The sequence below is a fragment of the Oncorhynchus kisutch genome, linkage group LG20 (genome assembly GCF_002021735.2).
Source record: "Oncorhynchus kisutch isolate 150728-3 linkage group LG20, Okis_V2, whole genome shotgun sequence".
Taxonomy (NCBI): Eukaryota; Metazoa; Chordata; class Actinopteri; order Salmoniformes; family Salmonidae; genus Oncorhynchus; species Oncorhynchus kisutch.
This window is the reverse complement of record NC_034193.2, coordinates 45215371-45240698: the sequence shown is the minus strand read 5'-3', so window position 1 is coordinate 45240698 and position 25328 is coordinate 45215371. Positions and strand designations below refer to the sequence as shown.

Genomic DNA, 25328 nt, shown 5'->3' with positions numbered 1-25328 from the left:
GTGTCAAAGTAGAAGTCCTGCATGTGCGGAGGCATATATGCACAAACAAACGATAACTTGTGGGGGACATTTATTTTCACATGAGAAAAGCAAAGGAACTGGGTCTAGGCAGGTAGCCAAGTGGTTAAGCGCGTTGGGCCAGTCACCGAAAGGTTGCTGGTTCTAAATCCAGGTGAAACATCTCTTGAGCAAGGCACTTAACCCTAAGTGGTCCTGTACATTTGACAAATTATTAAAATGTCTAAAACAGACCTTTGTTAGAATGTTTAATCATTTGTTATTTAGGATATTTTATATAAATTCACTAAGGTATAAGGACCAACCCTCTCCTGAACCGTCACTTTGCAGCTGTTGAGAGGCTTGCGTTCTTCAGTGACCATAAAACAACCAATGCGTCAAATCGAAACCGAAAGTTTACACAGCCTGTCAGTGTAATCTTTAAATCAGATTCACTCTAACCTTCCACACTGTAACAACCTGAAGCATTTGTGCGGTAAGATTTTAACGTTTTCCGTGTCTCTAGCCTAGCTTCTCTTTATATTATTTAAAGTAGATTAATTGTTGACCATATTGCTTTACAAGTGTGCGTTTACCGATTCTGCCGGCCAATTGGCTCCATGATTTGCATACTGCTATTATTGATTTTTGAGCTCAAATTGAATGCAGATGAGTTACAAAATAATTATCTAAAGAGGGTGAAATCTCACTGCAGAAACAATAAATAAAGGGGAGAGCGTGTGAATCTGGTCCATGCTCATGTTTGCTGTGTGTTTAAAAAAAAAACGTAATATTCCATATTCGGCCAGGTAACATTTATTCTGAACGCGCATTTCACGATCTGAAAAAATGATAGATTTCATTTGAGTTTTACGTTGAAGATTAGCATTTTCTTTCATGGTTCTATGTACATTTTTAAACATTTTGAGAGAAGAACCGTTTGGGAACCCAATGAGCCTTCTCTTTTAAGTGAACAGAGCCAAATGAGCCGGCACCCCGAAAAGACTCAGAATGCCCATTAGAGTACAGACGTCAATTCAACGTCAATGTTGGTTCAACATAATTTCATTTAAAGGACGTGGAAACAACGTTGTTTCAACCAGTGTGTGCCCACTGCCAGTGGGTGTCTATTTGCATCGCAAAACTATGTATATTTGCCCAGTGAAAGGTCTGAGTGCTACATTTCCAAGCAGGTAATGTTTAATTTTGTTTATCAAACATGTTGGAGCTTTCTCTACATGTATACTATATGGAAGGGTTTGTTTGGTTTTGGCTTCAAACCACAATCAAGTTAAGTGCTAAGTTCATGGGCTAAATTTTACTGGCAGAACTTCCTTCTCATTTACTTCCCCCTAAAGTGAAGTGTAATGGGATTCTACGACAACTAGTGTGCTAAATAACAAATTGAAGAGGTGGGTATTGCACATTTGTCCCTGGATTATTGCATACATTTTTGCATCTGTAGGCCTATTTCATGCATCTTTCAATTAAAGGTCCCTCCAGAAGCCCTCACTAGGGATCCCAAAAAAACACCATTATTCTCCCATTGCAGCTGTTTAGTCCTTTAGGCATTGTGTAGCTGCATTGGCTCTAGAAACGCTGAGGATTTTATGGGGGAGAATAACTCCAACAGCTTTAGTGGCCACTTGAATGAATTTAACAGTACTGTCATCTCCCACACATTGTTTCCTTAATAATAGAATGTGTTTCCTTCAGTGAGTGTTATGCTCTTTTGTCTATTTGTATAATGTTCACATTTTGTTGCATTTCTCTGTCAAAGAAATAGTTGAAACAGACATGTTGACAGTCCAGATGGGAGGTGACCAGTAGATAGCTAAATAGGGGACAGTGGACGGTGTTGCCTATGTTAGGCCTTCATTCACAATGTACTTAGTTAAGACCTATTCAGCACTTTACTTTTAGTCAAATTGGATTTGTTTCTGTTAGCCACTGTTTTATTTTCATTTTCAGAGAACAGTCCAGAGGCACTTTGTGAGTGACAGGCAGTCTATAGACTTACCTCTGATGGATTCTGGGTTCTAACTCCTGAACTTGGGATATGGTTAATTATCAGGTATCCTATTGAAATATTGAGGCTTAGGTTTAGAGGGTCTACAGCAGAAGTTAATGGTTATCTGTAGGAGGAAGGTATATGGGGGGTGCAATGAAGCTGGGAATGTACTGAGTGTAGAGAAAACAATCATATGTGGCAGACATTAATAAGGGGGGAGAGTCGTGGATTAGTGATGAAGGGGGTCGAGTTCAGTTACTCTGATAATTAAAACCTAACACCTCATACTGCTGTGACAAGTGTTGTCATTGTACATTTCTCTCTTCCCACTCAGGAATTCAAAGATGACCTTAGCTACCACCTTCCTGTTTTTTGCGATTCATTTAGCCTGTATCAGAGCTGGAAATTCCTCTGAGAGTAAGTTGTGCCATGAATGCCATAATAATGGTTATAGAATGTTATATACAAAAATGTATTTATTATTTTCAGCTGATTGTTAACAAAAAGTTTGATAAGATTGGTCACATTATGATAAAACTGACTACTATACCAGTAATTCTGTCTTGTATTATTGTCAATTTGTCTCTGTCATGATATTTTACTCACAGAATTTATCAAGCTGGAGTGTGAAGAAGAATACCATGGGGTTTATGGTCAGCAGTCATTGCTGCAGTGTAATGTCAAAGCTGTTGAGAACGTGACCATCTTGACCGTGACCTGGAAGAGGGTGGAAGCTGATCCTCTTTTGTTGGAATTCCATAAAGATACATCTAACCTAACCCCTGGATTTAAATTTGCTGAGCCATCCTGGAACAAGGATAATATGAATGTGTCCTTGTTGTTGACAAAGACCAAGATGGCCGACAAGGGGGTGTATGAATGCATGGTGACCACAGACCGTGGTGATGATACAGCTACAACCAGCCTCAGTGTCACAGGTGAGTCCTGTACTGTCTACAGTTCAACCAAGTGTGATTATAAAAAGATAAGCACCTTTCAACACAGGTTCATGAAAGGAGAAAACTGAACAGATATTCAGCCTCTCTTGGAGGTCAATATAAGAATAGAATACAACAGCTTTTTAAATGTGTCTCAGCTCATGGCCTTCATCAGGGTGTTATGATGCCGATATGCCGAAATGTGTTGAAATTAAGTTCTATTCAACTTCCGTTGTTGTCACACACACACACACACACACACACATACACACACACACACACACACACACACACACACACACACACACACACACACACACACACACACACACACACACACACACACACATACAGTTATGATACAAAGTTGATGTTTGGAAAGGATGTTTATTCTGGAATATGTTCAGGGGGAGTTCAGATCTATTTTTTGTGTGTGTGTTTGTGTGTGTGTGTGTGTTTGTGTGTGTGTGTTTGTGTGTGTGTGTGTGTGTGTATGTGTGTGTGTGTGTGATTGGACAGTACAGCAGGAGCCAGAGTTACTTTCTGTTTCAGAATGACAGTGCTCAAATGGCACAGAGTAGTACCAGTGGGAATGTCCACAACTAGCCTCCATAATGTCATTCTACCCACGACATGCAATCAGTGTTTACACAATAGGCCTAGTGTACACAGACTACATTAGAACGTGTGTTAGAGATAGAAGAAATGTCTTTTCAGTTCATTAAAAATCACTCCTCCAGTAATCTCATTCCAAGTTATAACCCTCGGATGGACGTTGAAAAGGTGCAAAGTCTCTCTTAACGATGTTTACCCATTGACATTGTATAACTACTGGTGTAGCAAATATCACCCACATGTATGATAGATTTCTCTCTCTCTTCCAGCTAAGTACATAACTCCAACCATGAGCTCCATCCCTGAGACCAACATCAAAGAGAACACAGATGTGACCATTTTCTGCAACTCTACAGGCGGGCAACAGACAGGGTTGATCTGGTGGTTTGACCAGGATGGCTATAATTGGACGCACAGGGCTGAACTGGTGGCCAAAGAGACTGACGATGGACTGTTCAGCCTCTCCAGTAAATTCACAGTGCAGAAGGCTACATCCAGTTACACAAACTACACGTGCAAAGTGCTCAATAGCAATGGTGCCGAGGAGGGGGTGGCATCATTTGTGATCCAGTTAGCTCCGCAAGTCTCAGGTACGTGCTGCCATGGCTGCTACCTATGGGCATGAATATGTTGGTGATGTCACCCTTTGTAAAAGCAGAGTCATGTCCAAAACATGCCAGTCTCTCATATTCCCTCGTCCTGACCCTGATAATTGTAAACAATTCAGCCTCAATCTAGTCTACATTTATTAGTATAGGCCTTTTTTTACGACGTCTTTATCATGTGGGAGCACAATAAAAGTCAGCCTTATAATGAGAGAACAACATGTCACTGAGGAGTGGAGTAGGTCAGGCCGTAAAATGCTCCTCAATCTGACTGAACATCTTCCTTGAAACTGGAAAAAAGAAAAGGAATGTCTTGGTTTGGGGAAGAAACATTCCATGCATGTTTCAACAGGAATCCAGAAGCTCTTCGATGTTTGCTTAACCAAGTCTACTTGTCATCTGATGAGCCTATAGGAAATTACTAGGTTAATAATGAAATAATGATAGTGGAGTTGTAACTACCTGCGCCAGTTGTAAATTAGAGCTCATAGTCTCCAATCTGTCTAAGGCTCCCTCTTGTCACGATTCAGTGCAGTCATCATAATACCTTCTTACCAGAACATTCTGTCTCTGCAGTTGTGTTTCTCATCTCTGGCAGCCATTTTGAATATTCTTTCTGCTCTGCGGTCCTCCAGCTGTTGTTTTTTAGCCTGGCTGGGGATTTTTCAAGACAAAGGATCCATCTAATGCCAAAACGAATTGTTCTTAGCAATGAGAAGTAAAGTAGCCCATTCCTGCTGTCAATGACCAAATCCGGTGTTTCTATGTCAAAAGGTTTTGTTGAATTTCAGTCTTCAAGATTTGTTTTAGACTAACAATCTCTCTGTGTGACCTTGATTTAGCCCACTGCAGTAAAAGGTTATTAAGACACATAGCTCAAGTCTGTGTGTGTGAAACACCCTGACACTGACTTTGACCCAAGCACAACTAACCTTTTTCTCTTGACTTCATATGAATTGCCTATTTATTTTGTAACTCCCAATTTATGTCCATTTTGTATGTCCAGAAATAAACGGTGACCATTTGGATTCTGATTCTACCACCCACTGGCTAGCCCCGGTTGTAGTCATAGGATCTCTGGTCATTGGACTCCTTGCTGCGCTGCTGATATTTAAGAGGCGCTCCGCCCAACGTAAGTACATGAATTGTCATACTCATACAGTAGAAACTGTTGTCTGTGTATAACTCCATTAACAAATATCATTACATGGAGCTTTGATCATGTATCTGATCATGTATATGTTTTTCATGCTAGCTTAGTGCTAGATTAACCTGTTTATTTATTTAACCTTTATTTAACCAGGTAGGCTAGTTGAGAACAAGTTCTCATTTACAACTGCGACCTGGCCAAGATAAAGCATAGCAATTAGACACATACAACAACACAGAGTTACACATGGAATAAACAAAACATAGTCAACAATACAGTGGCCCTGTACAGTGGTCCTGCCTCTGCCAAGCCTACATGCTCTGGCAGCCATCCATTTTTTTCTTTGCATTGGGTATTACACAATCTGTAATGTTATCTGGTAACTCAGCCAATCATATAGAGTAGTCAAATCAGTGGCATGTTGTGGCATGCTATTAACCATGAATAGCAGTATAGTTAATACTTAATCCAATCCATATTACTATTATAATATACACTGAGTATACCTGACATTAGGAACACCTTCCTATTATTGAGTTGCAAACCCCTTTTGCCCTCAGAACATCCTCAATTTGATGAACTCTACAAGGTGTCGATAGCGTTCCACAAGGATGCTGGCCCATGTAGACTCCAATGCTTCCCAAGGTTGTGTCAAGTTGGCTGGTTGTCCTTCGGGTGGTGGACCATTCTTGATACACACAGGAAACTGATGAGCGTAGAAAAACCCAGTAGTGTTGCATTTCTACAATTGCGCCTGGGACCTACTACCATACCCCGTTCAAAGGCACTTAAATATTTTGTCTTGCCCATTCACCCTCTGAATGGCAGACATACACAATCCATGTCTCAATTGTATCAAGGCTTAAACCCTTCTTAAAACGTGTGTCCTCCCCTTCATCTACACTGGTTGAAGTGGATTTAACAGGTGACATCAATAAGGGATCATAGCTTTCACCTGGATTCACCTGGTCAGTCTATGTCATGGAAAGAGCAGGTGTCCTTGATGTTTTGTATACTCAGTGTTTAATATTATAATAATACTATTATCTATTAATGGATTAAGCATTAACTACACTAGTAGGCTATTTATTGTTCATCAACATTACTTTTGGTTTAAAGATGATCTTTTTTGATTTCATTTAGGTTTTGTGTCATTTTTGAGAGGAGCTCGAAGGCAGTCCACCTTTCCGTTAATGAGTATGTCCTTCGATATTCAGTATTTATTGAAATATTGAATATTTTATATTTATTTGTCACTTTAGAATTATGGTTTCCCATCTTTCCTAGACAGTTCACAGAATTCCCTGTAAAAGCAATATATATACTTTCTAATGACCAGCATCATATTTGGAATGATGTTTTATATTTTTGTTTTATACTTTTATAACTGTTATAAATTAGAACTTTGTATAATACTTTTATAGCTGTTATAAATTATAACAACACTCCATAATGCATTCACATAGCCTGAGTGCCAGTCTGTTTGGGCTATCATGCCAAATCCTTGTCACTCATTGTCATGCCTAACATTTTTGTCTTGACAATGAGCTATGGAGTTGGCAAGAGTAGTATAAACAGATATTTGACCAGGCTAGCATTCACATGATTTTGGTTTGTGAAACTCGCCACTCAGCCTTGGACAGTAAAACTGGGGAACTGTGGCCACTCACCCGGAACACATGTCTGTCTGTCTGTTCTCACCCTTCCAAATCTCCTTACTAACCACATCCTCCATCAGTTCCTCTTTAGTGTTGCTTCAGAGGGAGATACTTTGTTTACACTGTGTCTGATGTCTGATATGGTGTACATATAGTATCTGTCCTATAAGTACAGGGCAGGAATGGGCCTGGTTTCTTGTCCCAGTCCGTCCCGGTATCTGTCCCTGTGTAATATCTGATATGCTGTACATACAGTATCTGTCCTATAAGTACAGGGCAGGAATGGGCCTGGTTTCTTGTCCCAGTCCGTCCCGGTATCTGTCCCTGTGTAATATCTGATATGCTGTACATACAGTATCTGTCCTATAAGTACAGGGCAGGAATGGGCCTGGTTTCTTGTCCCAGTCCGTCCCGGTATCTGTCCCTGTGTAATATCTGATATGCTGAACACACAGTATCGGTCTTAGCTTTCCTATTAAACATGACTATTATGGTGATTGAATGTAAGTCAAAGGGAAGTGTTTCATCCGTCACAAGTGGAGTATAAAATGGAGTCCGGGATGATTACTAATTGTTTACCAAACCAGTTGGCGACAATTTTGCATTGTTTCAATGGGGAAATCTTAACAATTGACTCTCGCTGTACTCATTTTGTTAGTTTAGCTGCATGGCTGTGGTGAAGGGAGATTATGTATTTGGGTCATACTATTATGTAATGATGGGTGAAATATGGGCCTATCTGCACTGTGAGGGAAGGTTTGCTATCTTGACTAACTTTTCTCTTTCCGCCCAACTCTTAATTTCATTGAACTTTGAAGGAGGCAATGTTCCTCTGGAGATTTAAATGTTAGATGACATTCCTCCACAACATGTCACAGATCATATTCTGACTTAGCCTTTTTCTTTTTTAGGTGACCACCAACCAGACACCAGGCATGATGTTGATGTTGAGGCAGAAGGTACTGTGTCCATGTGTTCAATCTACAAATAATATATCTATATTTATATTGTATGTACAATGAATATATCTGTCTAAAATATATTGTATTTTCTATTCTGCATCAAGGTTTCTTAGGGGACATGATTTTTTAAATGATTGAAAAGTCTCTCCATTATTTTTTTTTCTCTCTCTCTCTCTCTCTCTCTCTCTCTATAGGTCTAAACAGTTTCTAGTAAATGATTTGTTAACGGGCAGTCTCTGGAAGGGACTGTTTCCTTGACGATCAATAAGGGGCTTGTCACCATCACAATCTTTTGATGGACTGTTTCCTGTTAAGTGTCTGATGACAGTCACTTTGGCACTCAGGTCATTCTGATTGAGGCATCTGCTCCTTCATAATCTACTGATGACGGCAGCCTTTAAGGTTTGTTGTTGATTACAAATGATATGTAACTGCCCTATATATCAATGTTTCTATACAGGGTTGCCATGGTGTCATAATGCTCTAGATTCTACCACTGCAGAACATTGGTATACTGTAATACCAGGTAATCTAATCAATGTACACACTGTACTACAAGGTGCATGGTTTAACATTCCACGTTTCCTATACTGTAGATTTTACCATAGTGGTTGTTATTACTATACTGTAACACCAGACCATCTAATCACTATAACTTAACACACGGTTCTATACTAAGGTTGTGCGAACATTCAATTTGAACACAGCACTTTTCTGAAAACATGTAGTAAAACTGGTTTCCCTTCTGAAAGAGGGTTTCGCAAAACTGTACAACAACCACTCGTATAACCAAAAGCCAGCCTGTTGCTCCTACCACAGAGGATTTGTTTGTGGCCTTCCTCTTACTCCTTTCTTCTTGTCTTGCGCCACCTGCTGGTGGAAGATTCAGGTCTATATTTATATAGATACTAGCCTTTAAACACTGTGGTTGATGACTTTAACAGTCTATGTTTAAAAGCCTAACATGACTTCCGAACACTGAGGCTGTACCCACTTTTAAGTTAGTTTTAACAGTGGTCAAGTTGGCTACTGTGGCTATTTGATCATAATGTTGTCCTACCAGAATGGTCTACATCAAAAACAATGGAACAAATGCCTCCTATAACATTTGAACACGGAAATAGCTGTTCTATCATTCAGCCTACAGTAGCAGCCAATGTGTGGTGTTCAATGTAGGGCTGCATTCAATGAGACTTTTGAAGAAAACATGGCAGGCTTGACATGAACTTGTTTCTCCACTTGTCCTTCAGACAAGGAGGTGACTGACAATGTTGCTGTGTTGTTTGTTTATGCGTGTAGAAAGCACTTTTCCAAAAAAGATGAAGTAAACTGGTTTCGCCTCTGAAAAGACGGTTCTGGTAGATACTCTACTTTGATTCTGCTCCAATGTGTATGTGAAGAAATGCTAGGCTAAATATAAATAGTACATCACTTTTGACTAGAAGAAATTAGGGAGCCATTTTGAATTCACCCTTTGACTTGACTTTGTGTCACCTCTGGAACGTATAGTAACATTAACCTAACCTTGTTACCAACAGCCAGCCTGTTGCTTCAACAGTTTTACCGCAGCAGTTTCTTTTGATTTGTCCTTCCTTTTTTCACCTGGTGGTTGATTATGAAAAATGTGGAAAAACATTTAGAAAAGGTTTTGTGGGTCAGCAATTATCTTCTATTTACATAATGATTGTTTCAGTTCCCATGATGTTTTACTGCTATCATGTTGCTGTTGATGGCATTGCAAATTCGACTTGAGAAATCTGTTGTTGTATTGTGGGAACTTGAGGTGAACGCCGTCCACAACAAGAATACACCTCCCACAATTCCTTCCAACTCCTCGACAGTGTCCGTCCCTTCTTACTTAAGTGCACACTTGGCAGTTGTCACTGTAGATACAGATATGATGAACCTATTTCTATGCCAGTCAGCATGGAACTAGTCAGGGCTCTTCCACAGAAGGCCGGACTTTGATCTTTTTGTTGTTGTTGATTTTGGCTCCGATCTACTATGGTGGCTTGAGATGTTTGTGCGTCAAGTTATGATTATTTCCCAATTCAAACAAAAAACAAGACATGTTATTTCGTAGTGTAAGAGGTCAAGATGAGAGAGGAATCCTGTCTATATATGAAGTGATTATCAAGTGATTTGTTAATATGTTTTTTTTTTTAAAGACAACTTCCTGTTTTCAGCACATAGATATGCCTGCTTGAGGCCTGCTCTGCATCTATCCCCATATAACAGACTTTGTTATTGCTACATTTGGTATGTTTTTATATGTGACTTTGTTTGTTATGAATAAATCATTGAGATGAAAGCTTTTTTACTTTGTCCAGATATAACATGTAAATAATCTATTGTATAGTATGTCCGGGTATATTTTGAACTGTGAAATTCCTGTTCAGATCCTGCACCTTGATACTGTTCATTAAATATAGGACAGTGAGAAATTTGTTACACTGAACGTTTTGTAAATACTTTCACTTGTTGTTTTTTAAATATTACCATCTTTAAACAAATAAAAAAATCATTATTGATGGGGTGGCTAATCTGCATTCTTTTATGTTCTAAGATCTAAACTGTTTTAATACGTTTTAAGGAACCAAAAGCAGTAAACACATTGTGAGGAAAATGTATATAATTACTGCACAAAGGAAAAAAAAAAAATTATTCAGAATGATGTTTTATATACAGTACCTTGCAAAAGTTTCCCCCCTTTGGCATTTTTCCTATTTTGTTACATTACAACCTGTAATTTAAATGGATTTTATTTGGATTTCATGTCATTTACATACACAAAATAGTCCGAATTGGTGAAGTGAAATTTAAAAAATAACTTGTTATTTGGGGGGGGGGGGGGGGGGGGGGGATAACTAGTTTTTTTGGGGGGGGAAAGTGGTGCGTGCATATGTATTCCTCCCTTTGCTATGAAGCCCCGAAATATGATCTGGTGCAACCAATTACCTTCAGAAGTCACATAATTTATTAAATTAAGTCCACCTGTGTGCAATCTAAGCATCACATGATCTGTCACATGATCTCAGTATATATACACCTGTTCTGAAAGGCCCCAGAGTCTGCAACACCACTAAGCAAGCGGCATCATGAAGACCAAGGAGCTCTCCAAACAGGTCAGGGGCAAAGTTGTGTGGAAGTACAGATCAGGGTTGGGTTATAGAAAAATATCAAACTTTGAACATCCCACAGAGCACCATTAAATCAAATCAAATCAAATTTTATTTGTCACATACACATGGTTAGCAGATGTTAATGCGAGTGTAGCGAAATGCTTGTGCTTCTAGTTCCGACAATGCAGTAATAACGAACAAGTAATCTAACTAACAATTCCCAAAAAACTACTGTCTTATACACAGTGTAAGGGGATAAGGAATATGTACATAAGGATATATGAATGAGTGATGGTACAGAGCAGCATAGGCAAGATACAGTAGATGATATCGAGTACAGTATAACATATGAGATGAGTATGTAAACAAAGTGGCATAGTTAAAGTGGCTAGTGATACATGTATTACATAAGGATGCAGTCGATGATAGAGTACAGTATATACATATGCATATGAGATGACTAATGTAGGGTAAGTAACATTATATAAGGTAGCATTGTTTAAAGTGGCTAGTGATATATTTACATCATTTCCCATCAATTCCCATTATTAAAGTGGCTGGAGTTGAGTCAGTGTCATTGACAGTGTGTTGGCAGCAGCCACTCAATGTTAGTGGTGGCTGTTTAACAGTCTGATGGCCTTGAGATAGAAGCTGTTTTTCAGTCTCTCGGTCCCAGCTTTGATGCACCTGTACTGACCTCGCCTTCTGGATGACAGCGGGGTGAACAGGCAGTGGCTCGGGTGGTTGATGTCCTTGATGATCTTTATGGCCTTCCTGTAGCATCGGGTGGTGTAGGTGTCCTGGAGGGCAGGTAGTTTGCCCCCGGTGATGCGTTGTGTAGACCTCACTACCCTCTGGAGAGCCTTACGGTTGAGGGCGGAGCAGTTGCCGTACCAGGCGGTGATACAGCCCGACAGGATGCTCTCGATTGTGCATCTGTAGAAGTTTGTGAGTGCTTTTGGTGACAAGCCGAATTTCTTCAGCCTCCTGAGGTTGAAGAGGCGCTGCTGCGCCTTCTTCACGATGCTGTCTGTGTGAGTGGACCAATTCAGTTTGTCTGTGATGTGTATGCCGAGGAACTTAAAACTTGCTACCCTCTCCACTACTGTTCCATCGATGTGGATAGGGGGGTGTTCCCTCTGCTGTTTCCTGAAGTCCACAATCATCTCCTTAGTTTTGTTGAGTGTGAGGTTATTTTCCTGACACCACACTCCGAGGGCCCTCACCTCCTCCCTGTAGGCCGTCTCGTCGTTGTTGGTAATCAAGCCTACCACTGTTGTGTCGTCCGCAAACTTGATGATTGAGTTGGAGGCGTGCGTGGCCACGCAGTCGTGGGTAAACAGGGAGTACAGGAGAGGGCTCAGAACGCACCCTTGTGGGGCCCCAGTGTTGAGGATCAGAGGGGTGGAGATGTTGTTGCCTACCCTCACCACCTGGGGGCGGCCCGTCAGGAAGTCCAGTACCCAGTTGCACAGGGCGGGGTGGAGACCCAGGGTCTCGAGCTTGATGACGAGCTTGGAGGGTACTATGGTGTTGAATGCCGAGCTGTAGTCGATGAACAGCATTCTCACATAGGTATTCCTCTTGTCCAGATGGGTTAGGGCAGTGTGCAGTGTGGTTGAGATTGCATCGTCTGTGGACCTATTTGGGCGGTAAGCAAATTGGAGTGGGTCTAGGGTGTCAAGTAGGGTGGAGGTGATATGGTCCTTGACTAGTCTCTCAAAGCACTTCATGATGACTGATGTGAGTGCTACGGGGCGGTAGTCGTTTAGCTCAGTTACCTTAGCTTTCTTGGGAACAGGAACAATGGTGGCCCTCTTGAAGCATGTGGGAACAGCAGACTGGTATAGGGATTGATTGAATATGTCCGTGAACACACCGGCCAGCTGGTCTGCGCATGCTCTGAGGGCGCGGCTGGGGATGCCGTCTGGGCCTGCAGCCTTGCGAGGGTTAACACGTTTAAATGTCTTACTCACCTCGGCTGCAGTGAAGGAGAGACCGCATGTTTTCGTTGCAGGCCGTGTCAGTGGCACAGTATTGTCCTCAAAGCGGGCAAAAAAGTTATTTAGTCTGCCTGGGAGCAAGACATCCTGGTCCGTGACTGGGCTGGATTTCTTCCTGTAGTCCGTGATTGACTGTAGACCCTGCCACATGCCTCTTGTGTCTGAGCCCTTGAATTGAGATTCTACTTTGTCTCTGTACTGGCGCTTAGCTTGTTTGATAGCCTTGCGGAGGGAATAGCTGCACTGTTTGTATTCGGTCATGTTACCAGACACCTTGCCCTGATTAAAAGCAGTGGTTCGCGCTTTCAGTTTCACACGAATGCTGCCATCAATCCACGGTTTCTGGTTAGGGAATGTTTTAATCGTTGCTATGGGAACGACATCTTCAACGCACGTTCTAATGAACTCGCACACCGAATCAGCGTATTCGTCAATGTTGTTATCTGACGCAATACGAAACATGTCCCAGTCCACGTGATGGAAGCAGTCTTGGAGTGTGGAGTCAGCTTGGTCTGACCAGCGTTGGACAGACCTCAGCGTGGGAGCCTCTTGTTTTAGTTTCTGTCTGTAGGCAGGGATCAACAAAATGGAGTCGTGGTCAGCTTTTCCGAAAGGGGGGCGGGGCAGGGCCTTATATGCGTCGCGGAAGTTAGAGTAACAATGATCCAAGGTCTTTCCACCCCTGGTTGTGCAATCGATATGCTGATAAAATTTAGGGAGTCTTGTTTTCAGATTAGCCTTGTTAAAATCCCCAGCTACAATGAATGCAGCCTCCGGATAAATTGTTTCCAGTTTGCAGAGAGTTAAATAAAGTTTGTTCAGAGCCATCGATGTGTCTGCTTGGGGGGGGATATATACGGCTGTGATTATAATCGAAGAGAATTCTCTTGGCAGATAATGCGGTCTACATTTGATTGTGAGGAATTCTAAATCAGGGGAACAGAAGGATTTGAGTTCCTGTATGTTTCTTTCATCACACCATGTCACGTTGGCCATAAGGCATACGCCCCCACCCCTCTTCTTACCAGAAAGATGTTTGTTTCTGTCGGCGCGATGCGTGGAGAAACCCGTTGGCTGCACCACTTCGGATAGCGTCTCTCCGGTGAGCCACGTTTCCGTGAAGCAAAGAACATTACAGTCTCTGATGTCCCTCTGGAATGCTACCCTTGCTCGGATTTCATCAACCTTGTTGTCAAGAGACTGGACATTGGCAAGAAGAATGCTAGGGAGTGGTGCACGGTGTGCCCGTCTCCGGAGTCTGACCAGAAGACCGCCTCGTTTCCCTCTCTTTCGGAGTCGTTTTTTTGGGTCGCTGCATAGGATCCGCTCCGTTGTACTGTTTGTAAGGCAGAACACAGGATCCGCGTCGCGAAAAACATATTCTTGGTCGTACTGGTGGTGAGTTGACGCTGATCTTATATTCAGTAGTTCTTCTCGACTGTATGTAATGAAACCTAAGATGACCTGGGGTACTAATGTAAGAAATAACATGTAAAAAAACAAAAAACTGCATAGTTTCCTAGGAACGCGAAGCGAGGCGGCCATCTCTGTCGGCGCCGGAAGTAGTTTGAAAGACTATGGTACCACAACAAACCTGCCAAGAGAGGGCCGCCCACCAAAACCCACAGACCAGGCAAGTAGGGCATTCATCAGAGAGGCAACAAAGATACCAAAGATAACCCTGAAGGAGCTGCAAAGCTCCACAGCGGAGATTGGCGTATCTCTCCATAGGACCACTAAGCCATACACTCTACAGAGCTGGGCTTTAAAGAAGAGTGGCCAGAAAAAAAGCCATTGCTTAAAGAAAAAAGATAAGCAAACGTTTGGTATTTGTCGAAAGGCATGTGGGAGACTCCCCAAACATATGGAAGGAGGTACTCTGGTCAGATGAGACTGAAATTGAGGAAATGGAAATGCTATGTCTGGCACAAACCCAACACCTCTCATCACCCCGAGAACACCATACCCACAGTGAAGCATGGTGGTGGCAGCATCATGCTGTGGGGATGTTTTTTATTGGCAGCGACTGTGAAACTGGTCAGAATTGAAGGATGGAGCTAAATTACATGGAAATTCTTGATGGAAACCTGTATCAGTCTTCCAGAGATTTGAGACTGGGACGAAGTTTCACCTTCCAGCAGGACAATGACCCTCAGCATACTGCTAAAGCAACACTCGAGTGGTTTAAGGGGAAACATTTAAATGTCCTGGAATGGCCTTGCCAAAGCCCAGACCTCAATCCAATTGAGAATCCTTGGTATGACTTAAAGATTGCTGTACACCAGCAGGAACCCATCCAACTTGAAGGAGCTGGAGCAGTTTTGCCTTGACGAATGGTCAAAAATCCCAGTGGCCAGATGTGCCAAGCTAATAGAGACATACCCCAAGAGACTTGCAGCTGTAATTGCTGCAAAAGGTGGCTCTACAAAGTATTGACTTTGGGAGAGGTGAACAGTTACGCTCAAGTTTTCAGTTTAAAAAAAATGTATTTCTTGTTTGTTTCATAATAAAAAATGATTTAGCATCTTCAAAGTGGTAGGCATGTTGTGTAAATCACATGATACAAACCCCCCCCCCAAAAAATATATTTCAATTTCAGGTTATAAGGCAACAAAATAGGAAAAATGAATATTTTCGCAAGGCACTGTAAGTAGTTACAGTACCTGAAGACTGTATTTTTTTTAGCCCAGCGACTACATTAGTACACAGTAGCAAAACAATTTGCAACGGGACACGTATCGTATGTTCAGGTGGTCCCTTTCCCTCTCAGCTTTCATTTTGTCCCTTGTGAATACAACCCTGGATTGATTGAACTGAAGTTAGACATGTGACACTGAACAGAAGCAACATGTCCACTAGAGGAATTTCTCTCCTCACATTAAAATGATGACGCAAAGCGTGAGAAGAGATATGAGCTGAGTTTGATTAACATTGAGAAAAATCGACATCTGACAGATAAATAACATGAACACAACATAATGTAACTTTGATGTGCTTTAACATGCCTGTAGTTATGTGAATGCAACCAAGTTAACTTACAGATGGATCTGTTGTGTTTTTATAACAATGCAATCCATCTGAACTCTCCACTCACCATGTTTTATGTCCAACACACTAACACAATAAACCATTGGAATTGTAATAACATATATAGAGAATTTGATTCAATTAAGAATTCTATATTAGACTGCAGTAATACATGAAGGTGTGGTTGACTGTGAGGGACTGTGATGTCAGATGTATCCTATTTCCTGTCTTTCTAAGTAGATGTCAGACAGAGACAGACAGCAGTATACAGGCAGCTGTGGTGATGGTGATGTCACTGCTGAAGTGTTTGCTGCTGTTCTTCTTCTCATTCAATGAATTGACCACAGCAGCAGGTAAGGCAAGCTGTTTATTCCCAGCCAATCAAGGTTGATTCTGTGTTCAATCATGTTCAATCATTAAAGTGAAGGTTCTGAGTCCTGCAAATGTTTCATTTTGTATATCCAACATTTCTCCACATGTCAAGTTTACTATATGGATGTTTTTTTCTCTCAAACCACAACCATGTTAGCGGGGTCCTACGTCCTTTTGTCCCTTGATCATTGCCTGCATTTTTGCATCTATAGGCCTATTTCATGCATCTTTCTGTAAAATGTCCTTCCAGTCACAATTGAGGAAGAAATCCCTTATTCTCTCATTGCAGCTGTTTATTCCTTTGGGCATTGTTCAGCTGCATTGGCTCCAGAAGCAATGAGGATATTGTGGGGGAGAATAACTCCAACAGCTTAGGTGGCCACTTGAATGAATTGAACAGTACTGTCATCTCCCACACATTGTTTCCTTAATAATAAAATGTATTTCCTTCAGTGTGAAAATTGACGTTTCCCTCCCTTACTAGCTCTGACTTTGCTGATTGCTACTTCACTGAGGAAAAATGTATTCACAATGACTGTGATATGTGGTTGATCCATCTATCTAGACTACATTACCAAACGTTTGTGGACACCTGCTCGTCAAACATCTCATTCCAAAATCATGGGCATTAATATGGAGTTGGTACCCACTTTGCTGCTATAACAGCATCCACTCTTCTGGGAAGGACTTGCTTCCATTCAGCCAGAAGAGCATTAGTGAGGTCAGGCACTGATGTTGGGCTCTGTGCAGGCCAGTCAAGTTCTTCCACACCGATCTCAACAAACCATGTCTGTATGGACCTCGCTTTGTGCACGGGGGCATTGTCATGCTGAAAGTACAGAATCGTCTAGAAGGTCATTGTATGCTGTAGCATTAAGATTTCCCTTCACTGGAACTAAGAGGCCTAGTCCGAACCATGATAAACAGCCACAGATCGTTATTCCTCCTCCACCAAACTTTATAGAGTGCTCTATGCATTCAGGCCGGAAGCATTCTCCTGGCATCTGACAAACCCAGATTAGTCCGTCAGACTGCCAGATGGTGAAGCATGATTCATCACTCCAGAGAATGCGTTTCCACTGCTCCAGAGTCCAATGGTGGCAAGCTTCACACCACTCCGGCTGACACTTGGCATTGCGCATAGTGATCTTAGGCTTGTGTGCGGCTGCTCGGCCATGGAAACCCATTTCATGGGTTTCCATGGCACAAGAACAGTTCTTGTGCTGACATTGCTTCCAGAGGCAGTTTGGAACTCGGTAGTGAGTGTTGCAACCGAGGACAGACGATTTTTACGCGCTTCAGCACTCGCCAGTCGCAGTCTGTGAGCTTGCGCACTTAGATGTTTCCACTTCACAATAACAGCACATAACAGCACAATAACAGCACAGTTGACCGGGGCAGCTCTAGCAGGGCAGAAATTTGATGAACTGACTTGTTGTAAAGGTGGCATTCTATGACGGTGCCACGATGAAAGTCACTGGGTTCTTCAGTAAGGCCATTCTACTGCCAATGTTTGTCTATGGAGATTGCATAGATTTGTGTTCAATTTTATACACCTGTCATTAATGGATGTGGCTAAAATAGCCGAATCCAACTAAGTTGAAGGGGTGTTCACATACTTTGGTATATACATAGTGTATCTTAAGATGAACACTTAATTAGCTTAGAATAAGAGTGTCTGACTAAAATGTTAAATGTTATGCTCTTTTGTCTATTTGTATAATGTTCACATTTGATTGTATTTGCCTGCCAAACAAATAGTTGAAACAGGCATGTTGACAATTCAGATGGGAGGTGACAAATAGATAGTTTAATAGGGGACAGTTGCCTGATGGCCTGTGTTAGGCCCTCATTCACTATGCACTTACACTGAACAAAAACATAAACGCAACATGTAAAGTGTTGGCCCCATGTCTCATGAGCTGAAATAAAAGATCCCAGAAAAATGTTGTGAACAAATTTGTTTACATCCCTATTAGTGAGCATTTCTCCTTTGCCAAGATAATCCATCCACCTGAGAGGTGTGGCATATCAAGAAGATTATTAAACAGCATGACCATTACACAGGTGCACCTTGTGCTGGGGACAATAAAAGGCCACTCTAAAATGTGCAGTGTTGTCACACCACACAATGCCACAGATGTCTCAAGTTTTGAGGGAGAGTGCAATTGGCAGGCTGACTGCAGGAAAGTCCACCAGAGCTGTTGTTAGAGAATGTAATGTATATTTCTATACCATAAGCCACCTCCAATGTCCTTTTAGGGAATTTGGCAGTAAGTCTAACCGGCCTCACAACTGCAGACAAGTGTATTGCGTCGTTTGGGCAAGCGGTTTTCTGAGTCAAAGTTGTGAACAGAGTTTCCAATGGTGGCGGTGGGGTTATGGTATGGGCAGTCATAAGCTGTGGACAATGAACACAATTGCATTTTATCGATGGCAATTTGAATGCACAGAATTACTGGGAGGCCCTTTTATTTTGAAAGGTGTCTTTGACCAACAGATGCATCTGTATTCCCAGTCATGTGATATCCATAGATTATGGCCTAATGAATTTATTTCAATTGACTTATTTCGTCATATGAACTAACTCAATAAAAATCGTAGAAATTGTTGCACATTGCGTTTATATTTTTGTTCAGTATAATTAAGACCTATTCAAGCACTTTACTTTAGTTGACCTGGATTTGTTTCTGTTAGCCACTGTTTTATGACTTTATTCCCATGCGACAGTCCAGAGCCACTCTGTGAGTGTTAGGCGGTCTATAGACCTACCTCACGCAGTCTACAGACTTACCTCATACTGCTGTGACAAGTGTTGCCATTGTACATTTTTCTCTTCCTCCTCAGGAATCCAAAGATGACTTCAGCTACCACCTTCCTGTTTCTTTGCGATCTATTTGGCCTGTATCAGAGCTGGAAATTCCTCTGAGAGTAAGTTGTGCCATAATAATGGTTAGAAAATGTTATATACAAATACAAAAATAGATGTATTGTTTTCAGCAGATTGTTAACTTTGTGGTTTCGGGAGAACTGTATATAATTTTTGACTAATTGTTCAGTAAGATTGGTCACATTATGATAAAACTGACTCCAATAACAGTAATTATCTTCTGTATTTATGTCGTCTTTTTCACTGAAATTATATTTTACTCACATAATTTATCAAACTGGAGTGTAAAGAAGAATAACATGGGGTTTATGGTCAGCAGTCATTGCTGCAGTGTAATGTCAAAGCTGTTGAGAAAAGTTGGTAAGGATGTTCATTCTGGAATGTGTTCAGGGGGAGTTCAGATCTATTTTCGTGTGTGTGTGTGTGATTGGACAGCACAGCAGGAGCCAGAGCAATCAGTGTTTACACAATAGGCCTAGTGTACACAGACTACCTTAGAACGTGTGTTAGAGATAGAAGAAATGTCTTGTCATTTGATTAAAAATCACTCCTCCAGTTATCTCATTCCAAGTTATAAACCTCGGATGGACGTTGAAAAGGTGCAAAGTCTCTCTTAACGATGTTTACCCGCTGACGTTGTTGCGAACTACACCCACATGTATGTAATATCATTTATCTTCCTCTCTCTCTTCCAGTTATGTACAAATCACCAACCATGAGTTCCAGTCCTGAGAATGGAATGTTTCCTGTTAAGTGTCCGATGACAGTCACTTTGGCACTCAGGTCATTCTGATTGAGGCATCTGTTTCTTCATAATCTACTGATGATGGCAGCCTTTAAGGTCTGTGGTTGATTACAAATGATATGTAACTGCCCTATATATCAATGTTTCTATACAGGGTTGCCATGGTGTCATAATGCTCTAGATTCTACCACTGCAGAACATTGGTATACTGTAATACCAGGTAATCTAATCAATGTACACACTGTACTACAAGGTGCATGGTTTAACATTCCACGTTTCCTATACTGTAGATTTGACCATAGTGGTTGTTATTACTATACTGTAACACCAGACCATCTAATCACTATAACTTAACACACGGTTCTATACTAAGGTTGTGTGAACATTCAATTTGAACACAGCACTTTTCTGAAAACATGTAGTAAAACTGGTTTCCCTTCTGAAAGAGGGTTTTGCAAGACTGTACAACAACCACTCTTACAACTAAAAGCCAGCCTGTTGCTGACGTTGTTGCGAACTGCACCCACATGTATGTAATATAATTTATCTTCCTCTCTGTCTTCCAGCTATGTACAAATCACCAACCATGAGTTCTAGTCCTGAGAATTGCATCGTGACCATTTTCTGCAACTCTACAGGCAGGCACCAGAAAGGGTTGATCTGGTGGTTTGACCAGTTTGGCACAAACTGCACAGGCAGTGCTGAACTTCTGGCCAAAAAGACAGACGACAAACTGTTTAGCCTCTCCAGTAAACTGACAGTTCTGAAGGCTACATACAGGTGGTTCCACAAACTACTCATGCACAGTGCACAACACCAATGGAGTCCAGGAGGGGAAGGCATCATTTGAGATCCCGTTTGTATGTTCCACAGGTACGTTCTGCCATCGTGGTCGGTATACATGAACGATGTTTGTGATGTCATCCTTTGTAAAAGCAGGGTCAAGTCCAAAACATGCCAGTCTCTCGTATTCCCTCATCCTGACCCTGATAATTGTAAACAATTCAGCCTCAATCTAGTCTACATTTATTAGTATAGGCCTTTTTACGACGTTTTATCATGTGGGAGCACAATAAAAGTCAGCCTTATAATGAGAGAACAACATGTCACTGAGGAGTGGAGTAGGTCAGGCCGTAAAATGCTCCTCAATCTGACTGAACATCTTCCTTGAAACTGGAAAAAAGAAAAGGAATGTCTTGGTTTGGGGAAGAAACATTCCATGCATGTTTCAACAGGAATCCAGAAGCTCTTCGATGTTTGCTTAACCAAGTCTACTTGTCATCTGATGAGCCTATAGGAAATTACTAGGTTAATAATGAAATAATGATAGTGGAGTTGTAACTACCTGCGCCAGTTGCAAATTAGAGCTCATAGTCTCCAATCTGTCTAAGGCTCCCTCTTGTCACGATTCAGTGCAGTCATCATAATACCTTCTTACCAGAATATTCTGTCTCTGCAGTTGTGGTTCTTTCCTGTGGCAGCCATTTTGAATGTTTTTTTTCTGACCTGCCTGGCTGGGAATTTCCAAATAAAAATTATCCATCTGATGCGAAAACGAATTGTTCTTAGCAATAGGAAGTACATTAAGATTATATTTAGATTAGAAAAGAGCTCTAGTCTGTGTGTTTTATTTTAAGATATCAAAATAATCCGAAAAATTACTCCGCTGGAAATTAAGTTGGAACAAGTGAAATTACCTGATACTGACTTTGACCAATCATAGTTAACCATTTCCTCTGGATTTGATATTTTAGAAAAATATTGGAACTTCTATTTAGTAGAAATTACATTGAATTTTGGTTGACTGAATGCAGGTCTACTGGAATATATTTGTAAAAATAATCCATCTGATTTCATTTGTTCAGCTTCTATCTCAAGGCCATCAGACTGTTAAACAGCCACCACTAACAGTGAGTGGCTGCTGCCAACACACTGACTCAACTCCAGCCACTTTAATAATGGGAATTGATGGAAAATATATCACTAGCCACTTTAAACAATGCTACTTAATATAATGTTTACATACCCTACATTACTCATCTCATATGTATATGTATATACTGTACTCTATATCATCTACTGCATCTTTATGTAATACATGTATCACTAGCCACTTTGTTTACATCCCCTACATTACTCATCTCATATGTATATACTGTATTCGATACCATCTACTGCATCTTGCCTATGCCGACAAGTATGGTAGATAAACATCTTTACTATATGATCAGTGGCTTTCAGCCATGTGTGGTATAGGCTTATATTAACCATGAAAAACAGTGCATTTGATGCTCAATCCAAGTCAATATTAGTGGATTAAGCATGAAATACACTAGTAGGCTATTTATTGTTCATCAACATTGCATTTGGTTTACTTTTAGCATTTTTATGTATACTGTACAAAAGTATAAATGCAACAATTTCAACTATTTTACTGAGTTACAGTTCATACAGCCTTGCGAAAGTATTCGGCCCCCTTGAACTTCGCGACCTGCCACATTTCAGGCTTCAAACATAAAGATATAAACTGTATTTTTTTGTGAAGAATCAACAACAAGTGGGACACAATCATGAAGTGGAACGACATTTATTGGATATTTCAAACTTTTTAACAAATCAAAAACAGAAAAATTGGGCGTGCAAAATTATTCAGCCCCCTTAAGTTAATACTTTGTAGCGCCACCTTTTGCTGCGATTACAGCTGTAAGTCGCTTGGGGTATGTCTCTATCAGTTTTGCACATCGAGAGACTGACATTTTTTCCCATTCCTCCTTGCAAAACAGCTCGAGCTCAGTGAGGTTGGATGGAGAGAATTTGTGAACAGCAGTTTTCAGTTCTTTCCACAGATTCTCGATTGGATTCAGGTCTGGACTTTGACTTGGCCATTCTACCTGGATATGTTTATTTTTGAACCATTCCATTGTAGATTTTGCTTTATGTTTTGGATCATTGTCTTGTTGGAAGACAAATCTCCGTCCCAGTCTCAGGTCTTTTGCAGACTCCATCAGGTTTTCTTCCAGAATGGTCCTGTATTTGGCTCCATCCATCTTCCCATCAATTTTAACCATCTTCCCTGTCCCTGCTGAAGAAAAGCAGGCCCAAACCATGATGCTGCCACCACCATGTTTGACAGTGGGGATGGTGTGTTCAGGGTTGATGAGCTGTGTTGCTTTTACGCCAAACATAACGTTTTGCATTGTTGCCAAAAAGTTCAATTTTGGTTTCATCTGACCAGAGCACCTTCTTCCACATGTTTGGTGTGTCTCCCAGGTGGCTTGTGGCAAACTTTAAACGACACTTTTTATGGATATCTTTAAGAAATGGCTTTCTTCTTGCCACTCTTCCATAAAGGCCAGATTTGTGCAATATACGACTGATTGTTGTCCTATGGACAGAGTCTCCCACCTCAGCTGTAGATCTCTGCAGTTCATCCAGAGTGCTCATGGGCCTCTTGGCTGCATCTCTGATCAGTCTTCTCCTTGTATGAGCTGAAAGTTTAGAGGGACGGCCAGGTCTTGGTAGATTTGCAGTGGTCTGATACTCCTTCCATTTCAATATTATCGCTTGCACAGTGCTCCTTGGGATGTTTAAAGCTTGGGAAATCTTTTTGTATCCAAATCCGGCTTTAAACTTCTTCACAACAGTATCTCGGACCTGCCTGGTGTGTTCCTTGTTCTTCATGATGCTCTCTGCGCTTTTAACAGACCTCTGAGACTATCACAGTGCAGGTGCCTTTATACGGAGACTTGATTACACACAGGTCGATTGTATTTATCATCATTAGTCATTTAGGTCAACATTGGATCATTCAGAGATCCTCACTGAACTTCTGGAGAGAGTTTGCTGCACTGAAAGTAAAGAGGCTGAATAATTTTGCACGCCCAATTTTTAAGTTTTTGATTTGTTAAAAAAGTTTGAAATATCCAATAAATGTCGTTCAACTTCATGATTGTGTCCCACTTGTTGTTGATTCTTCACAAAAAAATACAGTTTTATATCTTTATGTTTGAAGCCTGAAATGTGACAAAAGGTCGCAAAGTTCAAGGGGGCCGAATACTTTCGCAAGGCACTGTAAGTAAATCAGTCAACTGAAATAAATAAATCCTAATCTATGGATTTCACTTGACTGGGCAGGGGTGCAGCAATGGGTGAGCCTGGGAGGGCATAGGCCCACCCACTTGGGAGCCAGGACCAGTTTATCCGAATTAGTTTTTCCCCACAAAAGGGCTTTATAACAGACAGAAATACTCTTCAGTTTCATCAGCTGTCTGGTTGGTTGGTCTCAGATGATCCTGCAGGTAAAGGAGCCGGAGGTGGAGGTCCTGGGCTGGCGTGGTTACATGTGGTCTGCGGTTGTGAGGCCGGTTGGACCTACTGCCAAAGTCTCTAAAACGACGTTGGAGGCGGGTTATGGTAGAGAAGTGAACATTAAATTATCTGGCAACAGCTCTAATGGAAATTCCTGCAGTCAACATGCCAAATGCACTCACTCAAAACTAGAGACATCTATGGCATTGTGATGTGTGACAAAACTGCACATTTTAGACTGGCCTTTTATTATCCCCAGCACAAGATGCACCTGTGTATTGATGATATTGTTTAATCAGTTTCTTGATATGCCACACCTGTCAGGTGGATGGATTATTTTTGCAAAGGAGAAATGCTCAGTAACAGGCATGCAAACACATATGTGTGCAAAATTTGAGAGAAATAAGCTTTTTGTGTATATGGAACATTTCTGGGAACTTCTTTTTCAGCTCATGAAACATGGGACCAACACTTTACATGTTGCGTTCATATTTCTGTTCAGTATAGTTTGTTTTAAGATTTATTGTAATAGTAGGTTTTGTGTAATTTTTTCACAGGGGCTCGAAGGCAGTCCTTCAATATTCAGTATTTATTAAAACATTTGATTTTAAGTTCCTCTTTAGTGTTGCTTCAGAGGGAGATACTTTGTTTACATTGGGCCCTTATGTCTGATATTCTGTACATACAGTATCTGTCCTATCAGTACAGGGCAGGTATGGGGGTCTCCAGGGGCAAAAATGGGCCTGGTTTCTTGTCCCAGTCCGTCCCGGTATCTGTCCCTGTGTAATATCTGATATGCTGTACATACAGTATCTGTCCAGAAATGGGCCTGGTTTCTTGTCCCAGTCCATCCCGGTATCTGTCCCTGTGTAATATCTGATATGCTGTACATACAGTATCTGTCCTATAAGTACAGGGCAGGAAT

General features: G+C 41.2%; 1 protein-coding gene and 1 long non-coding RNA gene across 7 annotated transcripts; both read left to right on the top strand.

Moving 5' to 3' along the window:
* The first annotated feature begins 339 nt into the window (after positions 1–339).
* zgc:174863 (CD276 antigen homolog) lies at positions 340–10468 on the top strand. Of its 6 annotated transcripts, none has more exons than XM_020454240.2 (8): positions 364–493; positions 2343–2425; positions 2617–2946; positions 3831–4151; positions 5173–5298; positions 6460–6513; positions 7886–7933; positions 8131–10468. In XM_020454240.2, the coding sequence occupies exons 2-8, from the start codon at positions 2353–2355 to the stop codon at positions 8145–8147; spliced, it is 969 nt and encodes a 322-aa protein (XP_020309829.1). In that variant the 5' UTR covers positions 364–493; positions 2343–2352; the 3' UTR covers positions 8148–10468. The 6 variants fall into 6 exon arrangements, with proteins under 6 accessions (XP_020309831.1, XP_020309829.1, XP_031654683.1 ...); XM_031798822.1 differs by lacking the exon at positions 364–493 and adding an exon at positions 1098–1190; XM_020454241.2 differs by lacking the exon at positions 364–493 and adding an exon at positions 1947–2071.
* Positions 10469–11005: 537 nt separating this feature from the next.
* On the top strand, positions 11006–22036 carry LOC109865797 (uncharacterized). The gene is made up of 5 exons (XR_002251622.2): positions 11006–11061; positions 16329–16441; positions 19308–19391; positions 20046–20191; positions 20662–22036. It is a non-coding gene; the product is annotated as an uncharacterized LOC109865797 (long non-coding RNA).
* The last annotated feature ends 3292 nt before the right edge of the window (positions 22037–25328 follow it).

Excerpts from the sequence above, each read along its gene's own strand:
- zgc:174863 (XM_031798822.1), top strand. The coding sequence starts at position 1,144 with ATGTATATTTGCCCAGTGAAAGGTCTGAGTGCTACATTTCCAAGCAG. Across the intron at positions 2,947-3,830 it reads AACCAGCCTCAGTGTCACAG|CTAAGTACATAACTCCAACC; the intron begins GTGAGTCCTGTA and ends TCTCTCTTCCAG. Across the intron at positions 5,299-6,459 it reads TAAGAGGCGCTCCGCCCAAC|GTTTTGTGTCATTTTTGAGA; the intron begins GTAAGTACATGA and ends GATTTCATTTAG.